General features: G+C 43.1%; 1 protein-coding gene across 9 annotated transcripts in view; it reads right to left on the minus strand.

Annotated features, from left to right (window-relative positions):
- EPG5 (ectopic P-granules autophagy protein 5 homolog) overlaps positions 1-14,787 on the minus strand; it is a 59,085-nt gene extending 44,298 nt beyond the window's left edge. For 5 of the 9 annotated variants that reach the window (XR_003989075.1, XM_030469772.1, XM_030469774.1 and 2 more), the window contains exons 1-9: positions 14,716-14,787; positions 9,365-10,303; positions 7,143-7,386; positions 6,166-6,302; positions 5,500-5,607; positions 4,401-4,474; positions 1,899-2,007; positions 1,270-1,384; positions 523-673 (exon numbers count right to left, since the gene is read on the minus strand). Coding sequence is in view for 8 of the 9 variants with exons in the window: in XM_030469772.1 (XP_030325632.1) it covers positions 523-673; positions 1,270-1,384; positions 1,899-2,007; positions 4,401-4,474; positions 5,500-5,607; positions 6,166-6,302; positions 7,143-7,386; positions 9,365-10,303; positions 14,716-14,769 (1,931 nt within the window). In the remaining variant the exon portion in view is untranslated. Of the gene's footprint in view, positions 1-522; positions 674-1,269; positions 1,385-1,898; positions 2,008-4,400; positions 4,495-5,497; positions 5,608-6,157; positions 6,303-7,142; positions 7,387-9,364; positions 10,304-14,715 lie in introns of all 9 variants that reach the window. The other 4 variants (XM_030469775.1, XM_030469776.1, XM_030469778.1 and 1 more) reach the window with 4 other exon arrangements.
- Between the last annotated feature and the right edge of the window lie 455 nt (positions 14,788-15,242).

Here is a 15,242-nt window from a genome sequence, read left to right on the forward strand (position 1 = left end):
TTCCTTGAAAACACACTCACAGAAGCCATATAAAGTGACTGCTAGAGATTTAAAAATAAAGAGCAACTCTTAGATTTCAATTACATTTGCTAACTTCAACCACATGATGATTTTCAAGGAGCATATTAAAAGCACTAAATCTGGATAACAACAGAAAGCAAACACTAATATTTGTTATACAAAGGGGTGATTTGAGAAACTATTTGTTGGATTTCAGTGTCTTCCCAAGACAAGCCTAAGCATATCCCTGATGGAAGTTAGCCTGGTGTTCCACAGCTCACCCAGCTCCTTTGTACCCACAGCATTTAGATTCTGCAATTCCCCAGCTTTAGAGTGAGGGACTCCAAAATTACAGATTACCAGACTGCTACCCCTAAACTGACCAACACTCACGGCGAAATCTACCCAAGCCCTGTTTGGGGCTTTTTTGTTTGTTTTGCTTTGGTTGGGGTTTTTTTAAAACACTTTAAACCCAACTGTATGAAAAAATTTAATCATGTCACAGAGAAAATATTCTCTTACTTGATCAGCTGACCAATTCGCTTCACAAACTGTCGGTACCGTGCTCTGTTAAATGTTTCCAATCCCACAGACAGAAGCTCCACTAAGGAGTTTGCAAATGCAAAAATCTTCATCATCTCCTGGGGAGTTGTTTTTTCAGGAAAATAAGCACCTAAGACCAAGACAGTTAAAAAAAAAAAAAAAAAAAAAGTCTCAAAAAAAGTGTGAATTCTGGATTTTTAAAGTAACTTAACAAGCATTCAAACAGTTTGTTGTTTGCTAGCTATACAGTGAACTGAAATTTGTATTTTGCTTATGAAATGAACAATTAATACATGTTAAGTGTGAAAGTACAAATAAAATTATGCAGGTTATATGACCTCTAGCATGCAATTATCTTCTTGTACTTGTCCAGAGATTCATCAAAATAAAGAATTAATAAATAATTAGAGAAAAATCACAGTAACATTTCAACTAAGAGGCAAATGAGCAAAATTATTTCTGAAAGCACATCTGCGAGTATAATACCAAGCAGATCAAAACTACGAGAAAGGACTGTAATGTTTTGCACGCTAGTATGGCTATAAGTATATAAGTTATCCCATACACATGGGATAACTTTTGTCTCATCTATTTAGTCTGTGAGCTGTGCAGTCTCGTTTTTACTTCACTCAGACTCTCATAATGCAGCAGCATTCTTGGCAGCTTTAATCATTAACACAATTAGTGTAAGCAAAATGAATAATAACTCTTTAGCAGCTGATTTACCTCCAGACTTAAACCCAAGGAAGTGCTGAAAGAGTTCGTGAAATGGAAACTGTGACAACAGGGCAATCAAGTCATCTTCCAAAAGCAGAATCCAGCTGGTTTCAGGATCCTCATCCTATGGGACAAATACAGTCACTTTTAGTAGCTTTACAATAAAACATATTGTAAAAGCACATTGCTACTGTGCTAACTCCATTTTGCGTGTAAGAGAAAAACAAAGAAAGCACAAATGAACTCTCCTTCCACATTACAAGCCTCTAAACTCCTCTTCTCTCTATGTTCTTACATAAAAGCCCTCATCAGTTAGGGAACAGAACTAAAGGCAATGCTATGTTAGTCCAACACAGCTTCTGAAGGGAAGTTATTCAAATATATGTCTACTGCCATGCTCCTTTTGCACACAATAGCTCAAACATTTAAATCCTATCAGTAATACTCATTCTGGAAGCTCCACTGTCTACAATTATATCACAGAGATAAAAGGAGAATAAAATAGATCTAAGTTTTGAATGATGTTATTTAACCAGACAAGTCAGCTTTTTTTTCTCCATTTCAAAAAAAAAAAAATCGATACAATAAGCTGAGCAAAAGCATAAAGGGGAAAAAAAGAAGGAAGTCTTTTGCTGTACCTCTTCTCCTCCTTCATCTACCAGGGTCCAGTTCCCAGATTCTTTCCCAGATGAAGAGGAACTTTTCCTTTCAGTTGGTTTCATATGGCACACAAAGTCCGCCCGATTTCTGATTTGAAGTGAAAAATAAAGTTTACAGAAAATTAAAAATTCTGAATTAAGTCATCTTTTATTTAGGAGGAGATATTAGAAAAACAAATACAAGAAACTAATAACTATGTCAGAAAGCAGCCCAGTAGAAAAGAACCTGAGGGTGTTGGTCTTCTGCCAATAGAATATGAGCCAGCAGTTTGCCCAGGCAGCCAAGAAGGCCAGGAGCATCCTGGCCTGTATCAGCAATAGTGTGGCCAGCAGGGCCAGGGCAGTGATCATCCTCCTGTACAGGACTCTGGTGAGGCCACACCTCGAATCCTGTGTTCAGTCCTGTGCTCCACACTAGAAGAGAGACATTGAGGTGCTGGAGCAGGTCCAGAGAAGGGCAAATGGAGCTGGTGCAGGGCCTGGAGCACAAGTGTGATGAGGAACAGCTGAGGGACCTAAGGGGATTTAGTCTGGAAAAGAGAAGGCTCAGGGGGGACCTTATCGCTCTCTACAACTACCTGACAGGAAGCTGTAGTGAGGTGGGGGTCATCTCATCTCCCCAGTAGCAAGTGACAGGACTAGAGGAAACAGCCTCAAGCAGCGCCAGGGGAGGTTTAGACTGGAAATTAGGAACAATTTCTCCACCAAAAGGCTTGTCAAGCACTGGAACAGGCTGCCCAGGGAAGTGGTGGAGTCACCATTCTTGGAGGTGTTTAAAAACACGTGTAGATGTGGCATTTAGTGAAATGGTTTAGTAGTGGACTTGGCAGCGTTAGGTTTACGGCCGGACCCAATGATCTTAGAAGTCCTTTCCAACCTAAATGATCCCACGATTCTAAATGATTCTATGATAACCTTGGTCCTTGAAGACTCACACAAATATGGTGTATTCAGTAAATGGTCTTCCAAGCAATATTCTGAGCAATGTAAAAGGCTATCAGCCCTGTACAGAAACACAGGCAAATATGCAAGAAACAACACTGGTCTTGCACATGTATAAGACAATGCCTCTAAAAAAAAAAAATAAATAAATAAAATAAATAAAAAGAAGGATATCATCCTTCAGAAGATGTCCTCTACAACATTTAGGGCTATCACCCGCTAAGTCAACAACAAACAGGATAAGTGCTCCACCACACAACATTCATAGCTGCATTAGCTGGACACCACATCAGTGCTAGTAAGACTAGTCCAATGTATGCTGAGCTACCACAACTGAAGACCTTCCAGGAAAGAGTTGCCTCAGATCAAGCCAGCTCCAGTTCCATGTATTAGACCACCTTATGTCTGGGATACTGATCTTCAGATTCTATATCATATAAATCCTTAGCTGTTCAGACATAACAGCACGGTAAAAAAATGTGCAGAAAGGTTATATAAAAAGTTAAAATCCCAACAACCAACTTCCTTCTAACTTGAAATGTATTGGCAGAACTCTGCAGAAAGTGCCACAAACTCCAGCATAGTATCACCCTCCAGATCTTAAATTCATACTCTGATAAAACTTGTATTTAATTTTTAACACATTCATATTAAGATATTGATCTCACAAACCAAATTCAGTATTCAAATTTGTTCCTGACATGCAGCACCTGTAACAGACAAGTCTCAGCTCTTTTATCAGTAAGTACAGCCATTGTGGAGGTTCTACATTATTGTATCAACAGTTGAGAGCATCACTCCAGACATCTTAAGTCAGCCTTGTTCAAAACACAAGCATCAAAATGCACTGGCAATACTCATGCCCTCAGAACACTTGTTTCCCCAGGCAGCTCTAGACAAGAAATGTGAAAACAAAACTTTAAAATAATAGCTTCCAAAAAACAGGACTCCTACTTAACTCAGGGTCAGGCTATCAAAATCACTGTGACAACTCTAAATACCAGCAATTTGATTCTTTAAAATTTGTGCAGAGAGGGAGGGAAATTAGATATTTAATCTGAAGCACTTAAGTGCTTTCAGTAATGACTAATTTCATTAACTAGCTTCTTCAAGCACCAAGTCTTATTTACAGATAAAAAAAAAGGATGAAAAATAAATTAAGAAGCCCAACCATCAAATACACCAATTTATCAAACCCTTCACTGAAGTGCTTCTGTAGCCAAGACAGTATAATGAACAGGGCATTGAGCAAGGCAAGAACTCACAGTGACAAAACATGTGGGTATGTAAGTCTTCACAAGCTATTTGACAGCTGAAAGCAAGCTGAATCATACCATACACAGTAGGAGAATGTACTGCCAGGGCTGTGTTTTAAGATGAATGAGTAAAAAGAGTTTTATCTAAACTGCAAGTTTCTTACTTGTGCCTGCTTTTATGACTGCCTGCAATGAACTTTCAGACTCTTACAAGGAGATCATGTGTCATGTTTTCTCCTCTTAAATAATGAGAACATATTTATAAAACCATATTCATACTCACTTGACAGGCAACATAAGCAAGGCAAGAGACTGCATGAAATGAAAGACACCTGATGGGTTATCCAAGACTTTGATCTGAAATTAAATGCAAAAATCTAAGTAAATATAAATAAGCCAAATAAAGGGCAAATCAGTTTTATCAGAGAAATTCAAAATCTGAGTTTCACATTTTTCACTATCTTTTTGTTCAGACTAAAAAGTATCTGTCCAACACAGTACCCACACCCTGGAGAAAGTATTGCTATGACAAAATATTGGCAGTTGTTCAAAAGCAGTAGTTATAGAAATTAAAGGAGCAAAGGAAAAATAACCATCAAAAGCTCCACAAAAGAGACAGCTTCTCTCCTTGTTTCACATGTACTGCTGGGCACCAGAGGAAATGGGATATTGAGCACAGGGGAAGTTAGGATCCTACCATGTGAGGTTAACGCTTGGACTCCGTGATCTTAAGGGTCTTTTCCAACCTAAGTGATTGTACTCTATTATTTTATTTCATTGCTTACATTTCCCCTCGTTGTGTAATTGCAATCCTTTTCCTACAGCTACATTTCCAACATCTTCCCCTCTTGGAGGAGAAAAAATGCTCTTTGCAAGAACGCCCTGGTGCCTTTGGATATCTGCACTCCCTCTGACCTATACAGAGCGAGCTCTTTCCCTTGACTTTCAAATTACGTAAGTAATAAACTCTCCAAGGAAACCAGTCCCATTTCACCATGCAGGATATAAAAATCTGTTCTTCCTCAGCCCTTACACAACAATCAGAGCCACCTCCAATCTCACTGGTCTTATATACGATTGCTGCTTCAAGTCTGAATATTCTTCCCATTTCTTAGAGAGCACTCCCAAAACCTGTTGCTGTTTGAGGCCCTCCAAGGCACACCACAAGTCCTTGACTCCCTTTCATGGTGTTTCCCTGTTAATCTGCTCTTGGTTGGGCTAACATCAGTAAATACATCTCTTGACAAACCCCTCACTGTAAAGATGATTCCACATGCCTGGAAACATGGTGCCAGCATGAGGGGTTGACCAGGCACAAGACACTCTCCTCTCTTCCCCATTCCACTCCAATTTTCTGACAATAAAGAATTAAACATTCACACCTGAATGAATGGACAAGCCCATTCACTGATCCCAGCTGGACACCGAAGGATGTGGTTGAAGAGGAAAAGATGGTCACCTGGACAGCCAATTCTTTGCAACACGGACACCTAAAGGGAAGAATATTGGAATCTTGTGAACAATTTCAAGGCTCATTCCTTCGCTAACTAGAGTAATACTGTGTTTTCATTTCTCCTTCCCATGCTTTGTAACAAACCTCAATTTTCAGAGCAAGTTAAAAGAGAACAATATTTAAGTCTGCTTGCTCAGCTTATGAGCTACAAATTGTTTTCTTTGGTGTATAAAATTAATTACTTTGAAATTTCATTAAAAACTAATTCACTTAGAAATAAGCAAGAATAGAAGTTTCTCAAAAATTACAAGTCTAATTAGCTTTAACTTCAAAAATAAAAGCATAATGAATATTAAGTCCATTTTGAGCAGTGTTGAGGGCTAGCAGGTGCTAGCCCTCATTAATGCTGCTGACCTCCACTGACTTCATCAGACAAGGGAATTCATTCTAACTAACAAATTCTGTTCCTCAAGTAGAACAAAACCCCAGAAAATCACTGCATGTGGGACAGTGAGAGAAACAGTAACACTTGCAAAAATCACTCCCAAATTCATCCCACGTGCTGGATCAGATACATCCATGCTTACTCCCTCACCAGTCTCTGCAGCCACATGAGAAGGTCACTCTGGAACTGAGAATCTTCAATAACTCTGCGAGTGAAACTGAAAAGGACGCTGATACACTCCTTCAAGTGGCCCAAGTCTGAAGACAGATTTTCTGACTGCTTTGAAACTGTAAATTAAAAAGAGAATTACGGAGCTTTGATGAGAAGCTCTCAAAATAGTTGTGTAAGTAGTGGTTTTAGGGCTATATTGAAAACTTCCTCTCTGTATATCTATAGATACCAAGATATTTCAACACAGCTGCTTGGTAAATCTGACAAAGAACACTTACGTAGAGGACTTTATATGATCTTATAATTAAACACCAGACACTAATTACAGGAAGAATATACTATGGTTACTCGCATAAAAGGCCTTCCCTCAACAGAAACTGTACAAACCATCATTTACCATGCATATAAACGACCTAGGAGATGAGGACAAAGGGAGGAGGAGTAGGAAGGATAAATGTCCAGGCAGAAGGAGGAGGAATACTTTAGGAAAAATATTATACTGGAACAAATCCAAATAAGTAATACACCTAGGATGAAAACCAAAAGGATTTCTAAGTATTAGTGCTGCAAGATTTCAAATGGCCTTCAAAGAGGCAGTAAAGGAGGAAAACTATCCAGCTGGTTTTAGAATTGTGCATCAACAGTTTAGAAAAGGCACTGTATTACACATTGCCTTTGACAACAAAAGACTGGAGTCTGGGTGTCCCATCCCACCTGGTGTGAAGAGGAAAGCACTCCTGCATTCAGGTCCCACTCTCCAGTGGGATAATTTAAGAGCATTTGAGATATTCCTGTGAGAACAAAGTTTCTCTGATCCCTACACGAGTTCAGCAGGTTTTAGTATCAGAGGAGAAAAGCACCAGTATACAAATTCTACTACAAGACTCCAAACTGCAGGTGAACAAGGTGCTGGGCACCCTGAACAGCATGGGGAGTGGTCCGGACCAGCAACACACCTTGTTCCTGTTGCTGAAGAGCCACTGATCTCAGGAGAGATGAGCTGCTGAGCAACCTGTAGACATATGACTCCACCTGCAACCGGGACAACACCGAAGTGTACGAGTGCAGTGCCAGTGTCTGATGCACGTGTTCTGCTTTGGCTTCCAACAGTCTTTTCAGTTCCCCCAACACACTGTCATTCAGCTCCACTGTCTGGTAGCGATGGTGACCCGTCACTTTGCACTGATCGGCACAGACACCCTGGAAAGAGACCAATTACTTCATGTAAGTGGTTCTGCCATTTTCTTGGGTCAAGCATGCTTACAGAAATGAACCTTGACATAACCCACTCCTCACCAGATTTTACAGCTTTCATGAAAGGGGACAATACGTAAGTAGAAAAGACAAATATTTGGGAACATCCTATATACTTTTTAGAGCTACTGATTATGGAAGATTCACATCCCTGACTTCTGAAAAAATAACTCTATAAACCCTCAGTAACTCAGATTTAGAAATAGACCTGAAGTGGCTTGTCTGTATCACTGACAGATGTGAACAAAGCCAAGTCTCATTCCCAGTTAGCACACCTGCTTCTTTATAGATTTAGATAAATATTTGGATCTGGTATTTTACAGCTAACATATGTACTGAAACAAGACAGATTTGTTTCTAAGCTCCCAGAACTGAGTATTTGTAGCAATTCTCCATTTTATGTTTAAAATTTTGAGACGTTAACTGCACTGTAAATTTTTCCCAAACTGGAATTAAAACCTGAGGCCAGCCTTCCTCTGCCCTGTCTCTTGAACTCAGTGATCTTAAAGGTCTCTTCCAACCTAGTTTATTCTATGATGTCTTAATTCTTCAGCACAAGAAAGCCAAATACATAACATTCCTGGGGTTTTTTTATGCAATAAAAAACATACTTCAGAAGCAGCACTTTGGAAGCTTAGCTTGAATACCCCTGTGTTTCCTAAGTTAGTAGAACAAGAATTTTAAATTACAATCACAGAATAGTTTGAGTTGGAAAGGACCTTAAGATCATCCAGTTCCAACCCCACTGCTATGGACAGGGACACCTCACACTAGACCATGTCGCCCCAGGCTCTGTCCAAATTGGTGTAAAGACAATTAGTCTGGACATACAATAAATACACAGTGAACTGGAATGGAATAAAGCAAGCCGCAAGCTTAGCCCAACTGTATGATGACCAGTGGGGATGTAAGAGTCAAGCCAAAATTGCTTTCAGTAGAGAAAGTGATGAGCACAAAACTGAGAGTCCCGTGAGGTTCAGTGTTGTTCCTCAGTAAAAAGGAAGATTCATATCTGTTCAGTGGATGTCTCTCAGTGCCTCAGCTCTGAGGAATTGCATGGGAGAGGCACTGCACTCACAAAAATAATAGTAAAAGCTGCCACATACATAGGTATTTAGCACCCTTGGACAATTCTGGTGACATGTTGGCTATAAACAGCATCAGAGTGCCAGAGTAATTTCATTCACTCCCACTGTAACATTCAGTTCCAAAGACAAATGACACAAAACGAGTTTGGGGAAAAACTTTTCTGATGTGCACCCCAAAGAGCTCCCCAAAGCCCTGTGGTTTGCAGACAGAAAGGCTACAGAGAGCCATGAACACCCTGGAAGTAGCTAAAACTACAGCTACACTTATGGAGCAACAGTTACTGGAAGTGGATGGACCTCACGCTCCCTCTCCTTTGAGCAACAGGATTGGCCAAAAGCATGGCTCGAGCTCCTCTGCAGTTGTCACCTCTGACAGCAGCACAGCCAGGAATGACATCAATGAAAACTGTCACTACAGGCAGCAAGGCAGATGGGACATCACCACTACAGTCATTCTGAAATCCTCCTCCACCAACTATGTCCTGCACCTACTTGGAGTACTGTGAGATAAAATTCACCCCATGCTACAGGCAGAACTGTGTGTGCATAGCTCGTTCTGATTGACTGCAGAAACGAGTCTGACTCCAAAAGAGATCACTGACTGAGAATCCCACTACCCTACACCCATCAGAGTTAAAATAACAAACAACAAACTGTCTTAAATCTTAACAGGATGACATTGTGAAGTGCTGGGGGTCAGTGGAGAGACAAAGCAAAAGCAACTACCTCTTTCAAAACAAAACAGCTTAAACACAATAAACTTCACAGCAAGTAAACTTAATGTCTGGAATCACACTCAAATAATTTGGGTTCAAAAGTGGCTTTGGCAACAGCACCTGCACAGTTTTCTGTTCTTCTTTAAAAGTCCATAATCTCCCCTTAACATTTTGGCAGTCTGTAGTCATAGCCTGGAGCTCTGCCTCAGCCAGTAACAGCTGCTTCCTGCAGCGCATGTAGTTCAGGACCAGTTCATAGAACTCGTGCCTGTCCTGATGAGCAACGCTTTCAAATTCCTCTGTGTAGGAATCAACATTCTCCAGCCACGAACATGGCTCAAAGATTTTGAGCTGTTCCCTGGTAAATGGCACCAGCTCTGGCTCGGTGGGCAGCTCTGGATACAGCTTTTCATTGTGCAACAGTGGCTTAACTGCTATTATGGTTGGTCTCTCATAAGATAGTTTATCTGACAAGTCTGGATAAACTGGTTTGAATACTGGCTGTGAAACACGTGCTTTGGATTTCTCAGAGAGCTGTGAGATGCAAAGAGGGAGCTTCTCTGAAGAACAGACAAGAGAATTTTTAACTTCTTGTACATTTTCAGGTCCTTTATCCTGTACAAAGCCCGCTACTGTCTGAGAGCCAGCAGCACTGGAATGAAAGGTACTACTCAACAAATCAGAGTTTCCTGATCTGCTAGCAACCACCTCCACAGGGTTGTGAGGTTTCTCCAACTTGCTTTTTCCACTCTTCTCAACATCCCCCCTACATTCCTCATGGGAAGGATAGGCTCTGAGCTCTTCTGCATCTGTGGAAGGCTCCAGAGTTGCTGTCGAAGACCTTTCATTTCCTGAAGATAAATTACTCTGGGGGATGTCACACACATCACTTCTGGGTTTTCCATCCTCCGCTTCATCACTGAGACGAATTTCTGTAAATTCTCCAACGTGTCCCGCTTGCACTTTATCGGCTTGAGAAGACACTTCTGCCACAGGAGGGAGGAAAACATCATCAAACTTTTGTACCTGGGTCTCCTCACTACTTTTCTTCTTTTTTTCCTAGGGAAAAAGAGAAAAAAATATAATTAACAGTGTCACTACGAGGTGAAACTCCCCCCAAATCCCACCATTGCCAAAACTAGTGTCTGTCAACATCACAACTGCAAAAGCTCCTCTTTAACACATTGATTTTCTTACCACTAAAGGTAAAAACAAATGTACCACACATATCAATGTTCTTTAGCTGCCCTTTGAAGCCTGTCTATCAGTGTCTATTTTCTTGGTCAGTTCTTGATCTACGCTTCAACATTTCTACGAAAGAAGCTATAAATATCACAGGACAGAATGTTTCATTAACATAAAATAATCAAAGTAACAGCACCCTGACCTCTGAAAAGAGTCACTAGACATCATATTAAGAAAAAAAAAAAGTTATTAGTGATTTGCCTTAAGTTTTACAGAAATATTTTAATAAATTAAAAAATATTTTCAAAAAGGTAATTTCACACCAAAGAAAGTCTGAAATGCACCCCCCAATCTCATTCTAAAACTATCATAACATCTGCACAATTACTGAAATACCTGTTTTTAATAGGAATTACATGCTAGAGATGTAGGAAAACTTGGCAATGACTTTAAAATTGCAAATCAATTGCATACTTTCAAATTAAGACCAGTTTTGGGGTAAATACATCCCATAAACCTAGTCTAAGGTGTAGATTAGCCTTCTTGCCAAAGCACAGCATGGGAAATGATGTTGTACATGAGATCAACAACAATTTTGCCAATTTGTAAATCAGATGCTAATTTCTAAAAGATAAAATCAGCAAAGTGTTTTCCCAATTTACAAATTGTTTGTGTACACATACCAGTTTATAAGGAGTGAAACTGAGAAGAGTTGGGTTACAGCACTCCAGTTTTGGAGATAACGTGACAACGACAACAGCTGAAGTTCAGAAAAGCTCTCAGTATTTCTCCATAACTGGGAAAATATGATAGAACTTGCTTACACTATCACATATACTTTCACTAAACATATGACGTGACTTTGCCTTAGGCACACATGAAAACAGCTCACATCCAGGCCCTAGCTAACCTCCATCTCAAGCCTAATTTTTCCTTAATATATGATAACAGCTGCTTTACAAAATGGCAATACACTGGCCTTGCTTTCAGACTGTGTTTTCCAGTATCCGATCGCAACACAGTTCTGACACACTCCAATGATAACTAAACTACAGGTGAGAGGTTAAAAATAGATTAGCACAATTCCTTAAATTAGGACTTGTTGTTACAATAAATATCACCTGACGATTAACTCAAGGTTAGTGATTTCCACAGCATCCTTTATCACTAGATCACACTCTGACAGTGTGCTGAATCACAAACTTTTCAAACAACGCTGGTCCTTTCCCCGTCTCGTGGTTTAAGCCCAGTAGGTAACTCAGAACCACGCAGCCGCTCACTCCCTCCTTTCCTTCTTTCTCCCTCCACTCCTGGGGGGATGGGGAGGAGAATCGAAAGAATGTAACTCCCACGGGTTGAGTAAGAACAGTCCAGGAACTAAGGTATAATACAAAACCACTACTGCTACCACCAATAACAATAATGATAAGGGAAATAACAAGCAGAGAGGATACAATTGCTCACCACCCGCCGACTGATACCCAGCCTGACCCAAGCAGCAATCTGGGCCTTGCAGGTAACTCCCCCCACTTTATATACTGGGCATGACGTGCTGTGATATGGAATACCCCTTTAGCCAGTTTGGGTCAGGTTCTTGTCTCTGCTTCCTCCCGGCTTCCCCTCCCCCCTGGCAGAGCATGAGACTGAGAAAGTCCTTGGTCGGAGTAAACATTACTTAGCAACAACTAAACATTGGTGTTATCAGCGTTGTTCCCAGGCTGAAAGTTAAAAAACACAGCACTGCACCAGCGCTAAGAAGGAAAAAAATGACTGCTATAGCTGAACCCAGGACACCCCGCTACAACCTCGAAGTTCCCTCTTGTAGTCCTCATACAGAAAAAACTCCCTTTACCTCTCAGCAGCATCCTCTATTCCTCCCAAATGCCACTGTTAGATAGAATGGTTGTTTTTCAAATTTATGAAGTGCCTTTCAGTTCCCACATTCCAAGGGGAAAAAAAAAAAAAAAAGCCATAACTGTTAACAGGGATTTCATGTGAGAAAGGATGACAGAAATCAGGTTGTCAATTAATAGCTAAACAAAACTTGCTGTTCTATGTTCTGAGGTTTAGCCTTTAAGCCAAAGATGACACCTGCTCATTAGCCTTGTCCATGTCAAAACATTCTCCTCTCCCAGCAAATCAGTGAACAACACTATCCCGGGCTGCATCCCAAAAGCGTGAGCAGCAGGTCAAGGGAGGGGATTCTCTCCCTCTGCTGCGCTCTGGGGAAACCATCCCTGCAGTCCTGATCCAGCTCTTGGGCAACAACACAAGAGGGACGTGGAGCTGTTGGAGCGAGTCCAGAGGATGACATGGAAATGCTGTGATGGCTGGAGCAGCTCTGCTCTGGAGCCAGGCTGAGAGAGCTGGGCTGGTTCAGCCTGGAGAAGAAAAGGCTCCTAAAGAGGAGATCGTAGAGAAGCTCCCAGTACCTAAAGGGGGTACAAGAAACCTGGAGATGGGCTTTGGACAAGGGCCTGTAGGGACAGGACAAGGGGAATGGCTTTAACCTGACAGAGGGGAGATAGAGATGAGATCTTAGGCAGTTCTTCTTTTCTGTGAGGGTGCTGAGGCGCTGGCACAGGGTGCCCAGAGAAGCTGTGGCTGCCCCATCGCTGACAGTGGTCAAGGCCAGGCTGGACGGGGCTTGGAGCAAGCTGCTCTAGTGGAAGGTGTCCCTGCCCATGGCAGGGGGTTGGAACTGCATGAGCTTTACGCTCTCTTCCAACCCAAACCACTCTGGGATTCTATGATATGACCTGAGTGCTCCCCACCAAGATGCACACAGTCACACAGGCTCATCTTCACCAGTTCTGGGTTCACTGCTTTTGCCACCTCACTGTGTTACGCGTGCTGGACTAGCTGAACTTCGGGGCTACTCTTCTCAAGAAGCCCTGGCCTTCGTTCCACTGCTTGGCAGCCCTGCAGCTGAGCAGCCTTCCTCCCAGCTCACAAAAGTTCAGCTTTTCACCGGATTGCGGCTCTTTCTGAGGCGTGGGAATGGAAAAGTCCTTTAACGTGACTGAGCCCCACACGGCACCCTCAAAACACAATATTAACAGAGGTGAGCATAATAATAGCCACAAAAATATCAGGAATGGGTCATTGTAACACTGAAGAATTATGGATTCCACACGTGACATTGCCAGGGAATTGTTTCACAGTGAATTACACCTGCAAGGCACAGCCAAAGACAGCAGCCACCAGAGTCATTCTACACGTGTGTGAAGGGGCTGCGGGGTCACCAGGAAATCCCCACCTTGCTGCAGGGAACTGATTCTCCCAAGCAGCAGTCTTATGATGTGGCTGCCTCGCAAATGCTGTGGCAGTGACTCAAAACAAACAATGACACGCTTACTCTTCTGTGACGGGTTTTCCTTCCAGTCTTTACCTGACCACTAAATAAAACTTGTTCTGGAATCACAGCCGTAGCTGACACTTAGATCTGACCCTTGTTTTACAGAACAGTAATCAATTAATTCACCAATTTATTCTCAAAGCTCAGCTGCAAGGAAAACAAAGCCTTCAGAAAGCTGTCGGTATCAACAACATGAACAAGGAACATACAGCACCATTAAAACTTGGGAAGAGAGATACTTAACAACTGTAGCACCAACTAATGAAACGCTGCTGTCTGCTATACATGGCCTCATGTTTTGAGCATTTCAAAGCTAAAGCTGTGCGTATGAGATGCAAGTAAGGCTGTCACCCCACACCACACTAAAACAGTGCTAAATGCCAGTCAGATCTATGGCTTTACAGCTTCACGGCAGAACCTACTGCAGCTGCCTCACCGTGCAGAGCTATTTGAAAAGGCTACATACTATAAGAAACATAGAATCACAGAGTGGGTTGTGCTGGAAGGGACCTCAAAGCTCATCAAGTCCCGGCCCCCTGCCACGGACACCTCCTACTAGAGCAGCTTGCTCCAAGCCCCGGCCGACCTGGCCTTGAACACTGCCACGGATGGGGCCTGTCTTTTTAGGTAGGCACACACCCCCCGATCCAACTGATTCCACCAGCAGCAGACAAACAAACACGAACACAAACACGGCCTGGAGCTGACACCCTCTCCGCCGCTTTAAACCCACTCAGGAAGACAGTCCCGAACACGAGACAAACCCCTGACGAACGCCCGACGGCGTGTAACAACCCCACAGACCCCTCCCCGCCGCTCTAAACCCACTGGACCCGCCACAACCGGGAGGCGGCGGTGCCAGCCCGGCCGAGGGCCGGAGGAACCTCACCCCGAGCCGCTCCCCGCCGTCCCCGCGGTACCCCCGTACCTTGGGCCTGCTCTTGGCGCGGGCCGTGCGGAGCCCCCTCACCGCCTCCGCCATGGCCCTGCACTGCGTAAACACCGCACCGCGGCCGCGCCGGAAGCGGGCGGAAAGTGGGGGGACTGACAAACCCCCTGCGCGCTCCCGTCCAATCAGCAGCGCGGCGGCTACATGAGCCACGGAAGGACGCAACGCAGCCCTGTGCGCCGGCGCCCGGGCGGGGCGGGGCCGAGCCTCCTGTCAGGAGCCGAGCGGGGTTGGGGTTGGCTCCTTTATGGGCTCCTGTGGGAAGGCCGGGCTCCTCAATAAGGGCCGGGGGGGAGGCCAGACTACTCCATAGGATCCTGTGGGATGAGGCTAGGCCCTCCCATAAGGGCCTGTGGGGGGACAGCATCCTCCGTAAAGACCTGCGTGCAGGCCAAGCTCCTCCATAGGAGCCCGGGAGGAAGCTAGGTTCCCCGATTGAGGACCGGATGGGAGACCAGGATCATCTATAGAAGCCAGGGAAGAATCCAAACTTCTTTATAAGGCAG

This window comes from Strigops habroptila, chromosome Z, assembly GCF_004027225.2.
Source record: "Strigops habroptila isolate Jane chromosome Z, bStrHab1.2.pri, whole genome shotgun sequence".
NCBI lineage: Eukaryota > Metazoa > Chordata > Aves > Psittaciformes > Psittacidae > Strigops > Strigops habroptila.